Raw genomic sequence first — 13107 nt, 5'->3', positions numbered from 1 at the left:
AGCATTGCAGGTGAAGAGAGGCCACAGGTTTTAACTAGAAGCTCAGTTAAAAGCAGGTTGAGCAGCTTAACAAGGAAATCTTGGGGGTACACGCCCCTTCCTCCTCCTTTGGGCAAACAGCGTTTACTCTCCGGGGGCACCATGGCGGGAATCAGCCCCTGACAATGACAGCTACTCTACCCAGGCTCCTGTCTCATCCAGAGTGCATTCTCTTTCAACTGGACCACATTCTAGGAGGACGCTGAATGCAGAGAATGTACTACTAGACTGCAGAGGAGGTCTTACTTGCTGCTGGGCCAGTGCACGACGCACACCCCACATGAGCTAAACACAAGTGACAAATGGACCAACATCGGAAGGAGGGTGGCGAGTAGAAAGCCATGTCATGGAGACAGCTGAGGGATGAGAATATGCTCATCACTTTCACATATCCAAGAGCTGTGGGTGGGAAAGTGACCAGGATGATTCTCTGTGCCCCCAGAGGGCTGCATTAGAGCCAGGGCGTGGAGTTACAGGAAACCGATCTCGGCTCTGCACACAGAGAACTTTCTCGTGATCAGCTGCACAGCTGTGCAATGCAATCAGATTCCAGCTGCCAGAGAGGCTCCAGGGGAGCCCTGCTGAGGGCAAGGGTGGGAGACATGACTTCTGGGTCTTTCCCTGTCCAAGAGCCTGTATGTCCAATTAATGGCCCATGGACAAGGTGCCTGGAGGCCACAGTGCTATGGGGAGTGCAGATCCAGGATGAGAAAGAGCCTTCCCTTTCCTTGCCCTCTCACCTGCTGGCAGTGGTGGTCAGGAAGGCAGGTTAGGAAGGGCTGTGGGTTACAGTGGGGCTGGGACGTCCACCATGGGGTGAGAAAGGGTGGCACGAGGGCAGTTGTTGGCCGTTCCTAGTCTAGACTCCTGACTGGTAGCCTACTTGGGGTTTTCCTGATATTCCAGCTTAAAACTAAGTCTGTCAGTTTCCAGGATCAACGCTGAACCATGTCCCTCCAGTGCATCTGCCCAGACACTAGCAGAGGATGCTGCCTGCCCGTGAGGGGCGTCAAGGACAAGGCTTCTCCCCCCTCCCCCCAGCTCAGGGCCAGGGCCTGGACTCACTGTGCCCTGCCTGTCCCATGAGGGGCATCAGGATGAGACTGGTTCTCCCGCTGGCTCAGGGCTGGGGCTATACTCATCATGCCCTGCCTGCTCTAGAGTGGCAGCTTTTCCAGACACCCCTTTCTTCTCCTCCCCTCACACCTTTCAGCACCCTGCATGCGTCCAGTCTGTAAAGCACATTATGTGGGGGTTGTGGGGGTTGTGGAGGACAGAGATAAATCAGACACCCTTGGGGATCTGAACATCAGAGCCACAGTGTCCCACACATCTGGGTTTCACATCTACTTCACAGCAGGGTGACCCTGGCCCATACCATGTCACAGCTTCTTCAACAGAGTAAGGGGCCATAACTTGCTCACGGGGAGAGATTACTGCAGGGGTGTAAAGGTTACAGTGAGCTAGTGTCAGCCTCCAGCCTCAGCCAGTGCCTGCTATTATTGCCATAAGATTGACAGGGTAGGGTGGGTTTGGAGGGGTGTGGGGAGCGGGAAGGAAATGGAGGATGGGTGGCCGGGGTTGGGTTGGGGAAGTGTCACGGAGAGACAGTCTTGAGCAGAAAGGGAAGGAAGTTCTAGACCAGGACACGGGGACTTTGCCAAAAGGGAGGACAGAGCTTCACAGGCAGCTCCTATGGTTAGGGTGTGAAGCTTTCTGGGAGGAACCATGGGGACCACTCTCCTGGCCCGGGAGGGAGCTGGCCAGGATGGGGCCTGAGTCCTTTGTCTCACCAACTCTAAAGACTGCCCCTATTCCCTAATGTGAGCATTTCTTGTGGAGCCAGTAGGCCCAAGCAGGACGTCAGGGCAATCACCAGTCACAGTCAGTAAGCCAGTCCCTAAAGGCTGCAGGGAAGAGGTGTCACCCACTCTTGACCCCAACCCTCAAGGGCTCAGGACTTCACCTTCCTCCCCTCCATTCTCAAGCATAATTAAGAATAATCTGCTAATTATGCAGGCAGTTGACTGAGTGCTTGGTAACCCTGGGAGCCTCCAGGGGCCAATCAGTATGTGTGTGGGGGAGGAGGGATGGAGGAGGGCAGAAGTGAGGGTGGGGAGAGGATGGGGAGGGAAGGCGAAAAGGGAGGAAAAAGGATAGAAAGGAAAAAGCTTTGCAGGGAAAACCAACCCATTCCCAGGAGGAAGGGGCTGCTGCTCCTCGGGCGACAGGACTGGTAGAGGACAGCCCCCCAACGTCCACACACAGGATCTGTTCAGCTCTCTCCCCTAAGCCATTCCACACCCTGCTGCCTTGTCATCTAAGTCATCTGGAACAGGTGACATCTTGGGCAGATATTTTGGGGCCTGGCTTCCCACAGGTGAAGATGCAGCAGATGGAGGGTGGGCTAGGGGGCTGGAAGAGAGAGTCGGAGAGCGCCTGAGAGGTATTTGTCATTCTCTCAGTCCAGCCTCCCACTGCAGCAGAGCAGAGCTAAGGAAGGAGCTCAGTGCAGAATGCTAATCTGCAATGAACTCACCTACCTACAGCCGGGCACAGGCCCCACTGAGGCTGGCAGGCCTGGACGTGAGAAGGGTGCAGGGGAGAGACAGAGCCTCCTCTTCACCCACCTGTTTCTTCCCAGTGAGAAGTTTCTAAGCAAGAGCAAGCTTAGGGGTGGAGGTATTCTAACCTGGGGTCAAGTCCCTACTGCCAAAGCCCATGAAGGATGAAAAGCCTCAATGCTTGTCACTGCTGCAGGATTTGGGGGGTAGGGCAGGTGGAGAGCAGAGGTGTCAATGCTCTCCCCCCATCATTGCTGACTCCTCCCTTTCCTTCATCTGTCATCCCAGCCTGTCATCACACTGTCACTGCCTCCTTTGAAGTTTCTTATCCAGCCCTCCCTGCTCCTCCCCAGCGGCCTCACCCTTTCATGCCCTGACCACCATAACAGCTTCAGGTCTCTGGAATCCACTCTCCCTCGTACTGGTGGTTGCCTGACAAGCCAAAATATTTTTGTCTCTCACTTCCCTGCTTAAGAACCTAAACAGGGACTTCAAAATGTTCATGAAAAATGGAATGGAGTTTATTGTGGAACAAAACATTTTGAAATCCATGCATAGTTTTCATCATACACATTTCTGTGAACTTTTAAAAGACCTCTAGTATGCTGGCTCCCTGAAACTCCTGAATCAAGCCCAGACTCCTGTGCCAGTACAAGAACATCATGGTCCAACTTGTCACTCATGGCCACGTCCCTCACACTCATGCCATGGGGCACTCCGGAAGTTCTGTGAGGATGAAAAGGTGCACAAGGCAGAGTTACAAGAGTGTACACTCCAGGGGGCAAGTGAGGCCCACAACTTGGAGAGCCGGCTCTCTGCCCTAGTTCTGTGGTGAAGGAGCCGAAAGTACAGGACTGCGGTGATGTCTGTACTCTCAGTACAATGGTGCCTCTGTACCCCATTTAGGAGCCTCCTCTGGAGGCTCTGCTCCACTACTTCCAGGCCACATCCAGGCTTCTTTCTGAGCCTGAAGCCCCATCTCTAGACCCACCAGGTGACCTGCACGCCTGCCTTCCTCGGCTGCCTAGCCCTAACTCACCTCTCCTGCAGGAGCCTTCCCTAACCACGGCATGCAGGCATCTGCTTTCCTCTCCAGTCCCACTTCCTCCTTCACCAAGGAGCAGCCCCCATTTCCTTGGGGGATCTATCTCTTCACAGGCTTAGCCCCTGCGCTTCAGGTCCCTGGGGGGTAAGGCATGTGACCTAGATCTGATGCTGTCTGCTGAGAAGAGCTGACAGCTATTGAGTGCTGTCCATGTGCCAGGCAGTTTAACCCTTTCATCTCTGTGACAACCCTATGAGGAGGATGCCATTATTAGCAGTTTAACAGATGACAGCACTGAGGCTGAGTGGGCGTAAGTGACTTGCCCAAGGTTATGCAAGTGAAGTGGGGAGTGAGGCCCTCTGCTTGTTGGCCCCTTAACCTCGTTGGCACCCACACCTTGGCCAGGACTACATTCTGGATGGCCTGGGACAGGCGAGTGAGTCGGGGCAGGGAGAAGGCAGAGTCCAGAGGATCTGGTGTTCATGCAGGTCAGCTGGAGACAATGCTTTCGTTTCCTCCCTAGCAGTGGGGTGGGCTTTCGGGAGAGGGGAGACCTCCAACTGGGGAAAGAAGAGTGCGTGGTGAAAAGGCAGGGGATTTGAGTACAACTGCAGGGAGCCATTGAGGATGACCAGGACCATGGGGGGACCCGAGCCAGGCAGTCACACACTTCACACTGGGCAGGAGAAAAGGTTCTGTGTGAGGCTCTGCGTGGCCACCCTGGGAGGACAGCTAAGCCTCACCTTGGCGTGCGGGGCCACAGGACCTGTCTAGACAGAGTCTGAGACCTCTGTGATGAGCCAGCAAGCACCGTGCTTTCCCTCATGTTGAACCAACAGTACAGGAAAGAACACAGCCCAAGGGCCACGCTGGACCCGTGCTGGGGCTGCACAGTGGCAGCACGCCAGCTCCGACCATCGAGGCCTGCAGCTCAATGGCCTCTGCGTACTCTGGCACATGGCTTCCTTCAGGCCTGCCTGCCTGCCACTGGGCTGCAGCTCAGGTGCCTCCTTCTCTCTGGTACATTCTTTTTCTCACGAACCTACTCATCCATCCCTCAGATTATACCCTGTCGCCTCCTTACATTTGCCCCTGAGTCCCCCCCAGCCAAGCCAAGCCTCTTGTTATGAGCTGTAGAGCACCTCACCTTCCCTTTACAGAGACAGAGAATGCCCAGGACCTGGAGCCATAGTTCCTAACTGAACCCCAGCACTTAAGTCTTTCAGCCTTTTGGGTCTCCTCACAGTGTAGCAGGGTTAAATAATTAATGCTCGGACTGATGGTGGCTCAGGGTTAATGCCATATAAACGTCACAGATCACACAAACATCATAGGTCTTGCTGCCTCTGTGAGCACTGCTGGTCAGGTGAGGCTGTCTCTCCGGCAGTGTGTGCTCATGTGGGGCAGGCCACTGCCTTCCTCACTGCTGGATCCAAGGAGGGGAGCTCAGTGCCTGGTGCGCCAGTGCTGAGTGAGTGTGCTGGTGCAGGAGGAGCGAGAACAGGCCGGGTGCAAGGAAGAGCATGGGTCAGAGGGCAGCACAACCACAGGAGATCAGGAAGCTAAGCTCCCAGGCTCTGATAAAAAGTTCCTGAGCTGGGCTCTTGCCTTGGGCTCGGGTCGCCCTCACAGCGGTGGCTGGGGCACCACCCAGGACCAAGAATCACAAGTCTACTTCCACAGGGTGTGTCCATGGGTCTGGAGAAAGGGCGCCAGGACAGAGGTAGCCCTGAGGTAGGATGTGGGAGGATAGGAGCACACACCTGGTAAAGATGTCTCCAGAGACCTTCTGTAGGTACTGCAGGGCATCCGCCACCTGCTGGATGGCCTCTTCCCGCCGTAGGTCGGGCTGGATAAGTGGCACCGCGTAGGTCTGACCCGCCAAGGAGTACTGGGTCCTCACAGGAGTCATGGTGCCTGCGTGTGGGAACCGGAGCATGAGGACAGCCGCTACCACCACAGGGCAAGGCGGTACACGCATAGCACAGCCCCTTCCCCACCATGGGCGGGTGAGGGTGGGGGAAGAGCACCTCTGGTGGAGCTCTGAGATGGGGGTCTGCAGATGCCTGCTGAGTGAATGAGGGAGGGAGAGGGCAGCACCAGGGACTGGGACATCAGTAGGGAAAACAGAGGAGTTGACTGAAGGGGCAACATTTCTTGTCCCGTTGTAGAGGGTGTCCAGCAGCCTGCTGGACCTTCCCAAAATCTCAGCTCAACCTCCCACGCCTGCCTGGATAAACAGGAAACCCTGAGTGCTGAGTCAAGAGCCTTGGGAGCAGAGGGACGGATCTGGGGTGGGGGTGGGAGAATCCTGAATCAACTGGTAAATGGTACCCAGATCTGGGAAAAGCACAGAAAATTCAGACGCTTGGGTTCATGGCACTCCAGCCCCTGAGGAACTCGGGCTGTTCCTGAGATCATCCGGGCAGTTGCTAGGGACTCCAGGTTTATCAGGGACCAGGCTCTGCTTACCAGGCTGGAGCTGAGGAGCCAAGAGGCTAGACAGAGAGAGACAGAGAGACAGAAAGTAAGAAATCACCCCCCAGGGGGGATGGCCACACCGCAATCCCTTCTCCTCCATTCTCCTCTTGGGATCTTGGACACACATGCACACGCGCCTGGTGTGAGTTTAAGCCACCAGGTCCGGGACTCGAACCGTGGTCGACTACATGGGAGTCCAGAGACATAGTCATTACGCTAACTGCTGGTCCCAATAAATAATTCTTTAAAAAAGTGTGTGTGTGTGTGGGGGGGGGGGCAGCTTAATGCAAAACACTGAATACCACTGCCAAGAGTTGAGACTTGGACCAAGAACTAACCACTTAAGCGTTGTGCCATCCAATATGGTGCCCCCCAGGGGGGATGGCCACACCGCAATCCCTTCTCCTCCATTCTCCTCTTGGGATCTTGGACACACATGCACACGCGCCTGGTGTGAGTTTAAGCCACCAGGTCCGGGACTCGAACCGTGGTCGACTACATGGGAGTCCAGAGACATAGTCATTACGCTAACTGCTGGTCCCAATAAATAATTCTTTAAAAAAGTGTGTGTGTGTGTGTGGGGGGGGGCAGCTTATGCAAAACACTGAATACCACTGCCAAGAGTTGAGACTTGGACCAAGAACTAACCACTTAAGAGTTGTGCCATCCAATATGGTGGCCATGTTGTTACTGAGCACTCATCCAGAATGTGGCAAGTCCAAACTGAGATGCATTGTTAAGTACAATGACACCTCAAATGTCAAAGACTTGGTAGAAAAAAAGAATGCAAAATACCTCATTGCAAGGCTAGCCCCACAGAGGGGGTAAGAGCAGTGCAGCTAAAGCCTAATCTCATATGGCCAACTGTGGTTTGAGTCTTATCCCTGGTGTCCTGAAAAACATGCTGTGTGTGTGTCCAAAATCCTGCCAGGGAGGAGAAATGCAGAAAGGATTGCAGCCCCCTGTGAGTACTTTCTCTTTCCCTCTCTGGCAAACACACACACCATGGGGCAATTAAAAAAAAAGAAACTTCACTACAATTTCTTGTACCGATTACATGCTGAAATGATAGTCTGGGTTACTGGGTTAAATATATTACTAACTTTGGGGCCAGCAGGTGGCAGGTGGCATGGTGGCTAACACATGGCCAATAGTGGTAGGTCCCAGATCTGATGGCTTTTTTACTCTCTCTCTCTCCCTATCTCTGTATGGTGAGTGCATGTGCCCTGTAGCAAATTTAAAAAAAAAATAAATTTTTAATATAGTTTTTTAAATTTAGCTTTATTTATTTAATTAATTAATTTGACCAGAGAGAAAGAGAGAGAAAGTGAGAAAGCAAGCCACCAGGTCCAGGACTTTAACTGTGGTCAGCCATGTGGGAGTCCAGCACCTTTAATCGCCACACCATCTGCTGGCCCCAATAATTATTATTTTAAAAAATATATATTACTAACTTCAGCATCTTTCTCTTTATTTTTATAATCACATTTGTGGCTCACATAATTTTTTTTTTTTTGAGAAGTTTTTGCTAAAGGGCGTGTGCGCTCCTCAAAGGAACAGAAAGTGAGAAATTGCCCCCCCCACCCCACTCCCCAGGGAGAGTAGCCACACCACAATCCCTTCTCCTCCATTCTCCTCTCAGGATCTTGGACATGCACGCACACGCGCCCAGTGTGAGTTTAAGTCACCGGGTCTGGGACTCGAACCGTGGTCAACTACGTGGGAACCCAGCAACCTAGCCATTACGCCAGCTGTTGCTCCCCTGTAGCTCACATAATTTTATTAATTATTTTTATCAACCTGTGATTTTTTTTTTGAAAATAATTATTTTAACAAGCATAAAAGGATAGATCAATTTTATGTTGTTTACGGAAAGAACCTGACAGTCACAGCCAAGGTTAACAAAAGAAAGGGAAAAGCTTAACTGGCTCAGTGTGGATTTCAATCGCTGGAAAGACTGGGAAGATGATTCCGATGAAGATATGTCTAACTTTTATTGTTTCTCAGAGATGATAAACAACATGGCTTGTGGATGTAGATTTACCAGAAGTAGATGGAGCAGATGATGATTCACAGGCCAGCAAGAATGGAAAAATGCTAGATGTGGAGTAAGGAATGTCATCACCTGGATTTTGAGAAATAAAATAACTTCTCTACAAGATTTCATAACTGAGAGAATTCCTAGGTTGATAGCTCTAAAGACATATGCTGTATTTGCATCCTTTAACCCGTATTCAACTTGTTTTTAAAAGGCTTCACTAAGGGGTTGATAAGAACCACTGTATGGAGCAGTCTTGAATATTTCCCAGGCTTCTATGAAGCTGTTGACTACAACTAATACAGCAATTGTGATAAATAAAAACATTTCACCTAAGTCTCCATTACTTCCTAACATGAATAGATACAGACATCATAGAAAGCTCTCAGCTTAGGGATTTTTTTATTAAATTTTAGATTTTTTGAACATGGATTCAAAGAGGCTAAAACAAAAATTGTCTGATACCTTAAACTGGTAACCACCTATTCCTCTGGTATATCCTTAAGGATTGTTCCACTAAAGATTATTTTTCAAAAAATTTTTCAAAAAGTGTAAGTGATCACTTGTCAGTGTTCTCAGATGTATCTTAGCTAAAACTAGCGAATGTCCTACTTAGATGGTTTAGGTATTGTTTGGTTTTTATATCTCTTAGCATAGAGGACAAAGAAAGCTATACACTGCTGCTTGAGTCTGTACATTTAGACCAGATTTGTATTTGCACTCAGTATGGCAAACGAGTGAAAAAAAAGTTAATGCACTATTGGATTTTTTATTTCTTTTTCTGATTCAACTTAGATTAGGGCTGAGAAATCTCAATTTAAGTTCATGACAGTGGAGATTTTTTTAAATGCCTACATTCTTTCTAATAAACTGTTTGAACACTTAAAAAAGGAATTATTTTATTCATTATTATCATTATTATTATTTTAATTTGACCAGAAGCACAGAGAGAGGAAAAGTGAGAAAGCAAGTGGCCATGTCTGGGACTGGAACCACAGCCAGCCATATGGGAGCCCAGTGCCTTAACCACCACACCAACTGCTGGCCCACCATCCTGTGATTCTATAGAAACAAGTGTCTGTTCTTCTTTCCAGGCAGAAGATAATTTAGAATGCATTCTGGCCTAAATGGTATCAATCCTAACACTGTCATTTCATTTCCTCTTCCTCCTGTATCTGGTAGCTCTTAAATGATTATCATGGGGCCCAGCAGGTGGCGTGGTGGTATAAGGTGCTGGATTCCCACTTTGCCCAATGCAGTTCTGAAAATCACAACAGATGTACACGTGTGCCATGGGTGCATGATGCCCAAAATCCCAGAAGGGACTGCAGTGTTGCCATGCCTCCTAGAGGATGATTTCTCACTTTCCGTCTAACTGTCACTGTCTTTCTCTGGCAAGCAAAAGTGGCCTTAAAAAAAAAAAAGAAAAAGAAAAAAGATTATCATGAAGATAATCTTTATTGTTCCTCTTTCAGTGGATATTTTCTTATGCTACAGTATATTAGCTCATAACAAAATAATAACTGCTATTAGCTCATAATACCTATAACTGAACATTTAGAACCATGCTAATTCATTCTCAAGAATTACCCTACTTCTTTTTGTCATTCATGACAGAGGACATGCACACACATGGGGAAGGGTACCCTCCACAGGATCTAGTCACATGGCCATCCTTTCCTCCAGTCTGCCAGGATCTGGGGCATGCACATGCATTGCTTGGCATGTTTCAGGCCAACAGAGCCTAGATTTGCACTGCAGCTGGCATGTGGCTTTTAGCTCTATGAGTAAACTATGGACTGTGCCAGAAGATGGGCCCTCATTTAATTCTCAGAAATACCTCAATGACTTTATCCTTATCCCCAGTTTTAGATAAGGAAATAGAGTCAGAGACCAAGTAAGATGTTTAATTGCCAGAGGGCATCTCTGCTTGCCAAAGAGAAAACATCCCCAATGGGGCATGGTCACACAATTCTTCTTCCTCCATTTCACCATCCTGTTAGGATTTGGGAAACGCACACACAGAAACCTGGCATTTATTTATTTATTTTTTTAAAGAATTATTTTATTTAACTTTATTTATTTATCCATTTTTAAATTTGACCAGAGAGGGACAGAGTAAGAGAGAGAGAAAGAAAGTGAGAAAGAGCTGCCAGGTCCGGGACTAGAACCGTGGTCAGCCACGTGGGAGTCCAGCACCCTTAACCACCATGCCACCTGCCGACCCCAAAGTCTGGCATTTTTCAACCATAGGAGCCATGTGGGATCTGGTTATCAATGCACAGTGTTTAACCATTGTGCTACATGCTAGCCCACCAAACTTTTTTTTTTAGTATTTGTTATAGGCTGGTGAGTGCATTCGACCAATGGGGGGAAAAATCCTTAATTTTTTTTTTTTTTCCTATAGGGTGGGTTTATGAGTCAAAGAGAGAAATAAAGCAAGAAAGCACCCCTCGGGGGGATGGCTACATAGCAATCTCTTTCCTCCTGAGATTCTGGGCATGGATGTACACGCACCTGGTGTGATTTTCAAGCTGCCAGGTACAGGACTCAAATTACATAGTTGGCCATGTGTGGGATCCAACTGTCTTAACCAGCATATCAATGGCTGGTCCCCAAATAACACTTTCTTCAATATCAAAATATTAGCATGGGCTAGCAGGTGGTATGGTGGTTAAGGTGCTAGACTCCCACACAACCAATGGTGTCAGTTTGAGTCCCAGACCAAGTGGCTTGCTTTCTCACTTTCTCTCTCTGATGAGTGAACACGTCCTATAGCAAAAACTTAAAAAATAATAAATTTTAATAAATAATTCTTAAAAAAAAAAAAAAAGATAGCATATGGGGACTGGCAAGTGGCATAGTACTTAAGGTGCTCAATTTCCACAAGGCCAACCGTGGTTTGAGTCCCAGACGAGGCAGCTTGCTTTCTTACTTTTCCTTTGTTTCTCTCTGGTCAAATTAAGAAATAATAATAAGAAATAAAATTAAATAATTCTTTAAAAAAAAATGTCAGCGTGTGATCAAGCCTAGACTTGAACCTACATTGTTCAATTCAGAGCTTTTGCTATTTATCAGTAATTGTTTTTAATACATAAAAATGTAAATCTGAAGAATTCACAAACGTTTTTAGTACTGAGACCAGTACAAGGTGTAATGGTTACATTGATAACTCTCACACAGTCATCATGGTTCATGTCTTGGACCTGGTGGCTTAAGCCTCACACACAGCAAGTGTGCCCGTGTGCCCAGGACCCTGAGAGAGTAGAGAAGGGCCTGGGGAAGGGGGTGATTTCCCACTTTCTGTCTCTATCTCTCAAGCAAGAGAACACCCCCTATAGCAAAAATCTCCAAAAGAAAAAAAATGTTGTTAGTACTAAAGGTAAAATAAATCGATTTGATACTGCCCTTAAGTAAACCTAAAGTAGATGATTCTGGTATGAAGGGATGAATGAGAATCTAACACTGAGTAATCCTGTGTGGTTAAGACTTCCTATTACTTTAACACACATCATCTTAAGTGCTCAACAAAGGTTTGAATTTATTGCTACTTTTACCTATGAGAAAGTTACAATGAAATGGGCCAGCAAGGGGTCTGGAGGTTAAGATCGCTGGATCCAGCAACTTGAAAATCTGTGAGCATGTGTGTGCTTACCCAAAATCTGCAGAGGAGAGTGAGTGGTGGAGAAGGGATGCCAGTGTGGGCAACCCCCCCCACCCCATGATTTCTCACTTTCCCTCTCTCTGGCGAGCACATGCACAGCATATCAAAAACTAAAAAAGAGGTCATCCATAATCACTTTTTGAAAGCCTGCCCTTCAGGACCAGTAGTTAACCTAATGGCTTTGTCGCTGGACTCCCATGTAGTCGACCGTGGTTCGCGTCCCGGACCCGGTGGCTTAAAACTCACGCCGGACGCGTGTGTGTGCCCAAGAACCCAAGAGGCGAATGGAGAAGGGGATGCGGTGGGGGTGGCCATCCGGGGGGTGATATCTCGCTTTCTGTCTCTGTCTGGCGAGCGCACGCGCCCTATAGCAAAAAACACTCTCAAAGAAAGAAAGCAAGTCTGTCCTTCTCACCTGAAAATACAGTAAATACTTGAGACACGTATCTTCTATAACATAAAGGAGTTCTTTTTTGGGGAGGAGGGGAAGAATTTTGTTACAGGGTGCGTGGGCTCACCAGAAAGCCAGAGAGAGATAGAAAGCGAAAATCACACACCCACCACCACCACCACTACCCCGAGGGGTATGGCCACGCCGCAATCCCTTCTCCTCCATTCTCCTCTTGGGATATTGGGCACCTGGCAGGAGTTTAAGCCCCTGGGTCTGGGCCTCCAACCACGGTGGACTACATGGGAGTCCAGTGACAGCCATTAAGTTATCTGCTGGTCTCAACATAAAGGAGTCCTATAATTAGAAAGTCTTAACTCCTGATCTGAACCGAGTTCCTTAAGGGATGACTTCAATTCATTCTAGGTCTCTGAAATTCCCATTTTTGCCACTCTAGTGCATTCTGTAAATATTCAAAAATCCTTTAACAAAGGCTCTATGCCGTGTACATCAATATCTTTTAGACTTTTCATTGACAACTGGGCAGAGCTGCCTTAGAGAATCCAGCAGGAGCTAAGGGCTCTCCCGGAAGGCCGAGCACAGGCCACAGGGAGGTACTGGCCCGCTCCGGGGCCATCCTAGTCTACGCCTGTGCCGAGGGCTGTCGGGCGGCCGGGCGGCGGGCACCGCCGAGGCCGGGTGGGTCAGCGCCGCCTCGGGTGCTGTCAAAGAGCTGAACTGCGTGAGGTTCGGTCCAGGCCCGCGCAGAACCGGGCCGGCGGGCGGGAGGCGCGTGAGAGTCACGGGGCCAGCAGCCTGGGAGGCCGGAACCCCGCGTAGCCTCTCTCCCCGCGGCAGGCCTTAGCCTGGCCCCAGTCGGGGGAGGCG

General features: G+C 49.2%; 1 protein-coding gene across 1 annotated transcript in view; it reads right to left on the bottom strand.

Annotated features, from left to right (window-relative positions):
• The window catches only part of WASHC1 (WASH complex subunit 1), a 22388-nt gene extending 16242 nt beyond the window's left edge, over positions 1-6146 (bottom strand). The window contains exons 1-2 of the mRNA XM_006141581.3: positions 6121-6146; positions 5412-5565 (exon numbers count right to left, since the gene is read on the bottom strand). Of these exons, the coding sequence (XP_006141643.1) occupies positions 5412-5560 (149 nt within the window). The 5' untranslated portion in view covers positions 5561-5565; positions 6121-6146. The remainder of the gene's footprint in view (positions 1-5411; positions 5566-6120) is intronic.
• Positions 6147-13107: the final 6961 nt, after the last annotated feature.

The sequence above is a fragment of the Tupaia chinensis genome, unplaced genomic scaffold (genome assembly GCF_000334495.1).
Source record: "Tupaia chinensis unplaced genomic scaffold, TupChi_1.0 Scaffold000058_1, whole genome shotgun sequence".
Taxonomy (NCBI): Eukaryota; Metazoa; Chordata; class Mammalia; order Scandentia; family Tupaiidae; genus Tupaia; species Tupaia belangeri.
The sequence above is the reverse complement of the archived record's forward strand: the minus strand, read 5'-3'. Positions and strand labels throughout refer to the sequence as shown.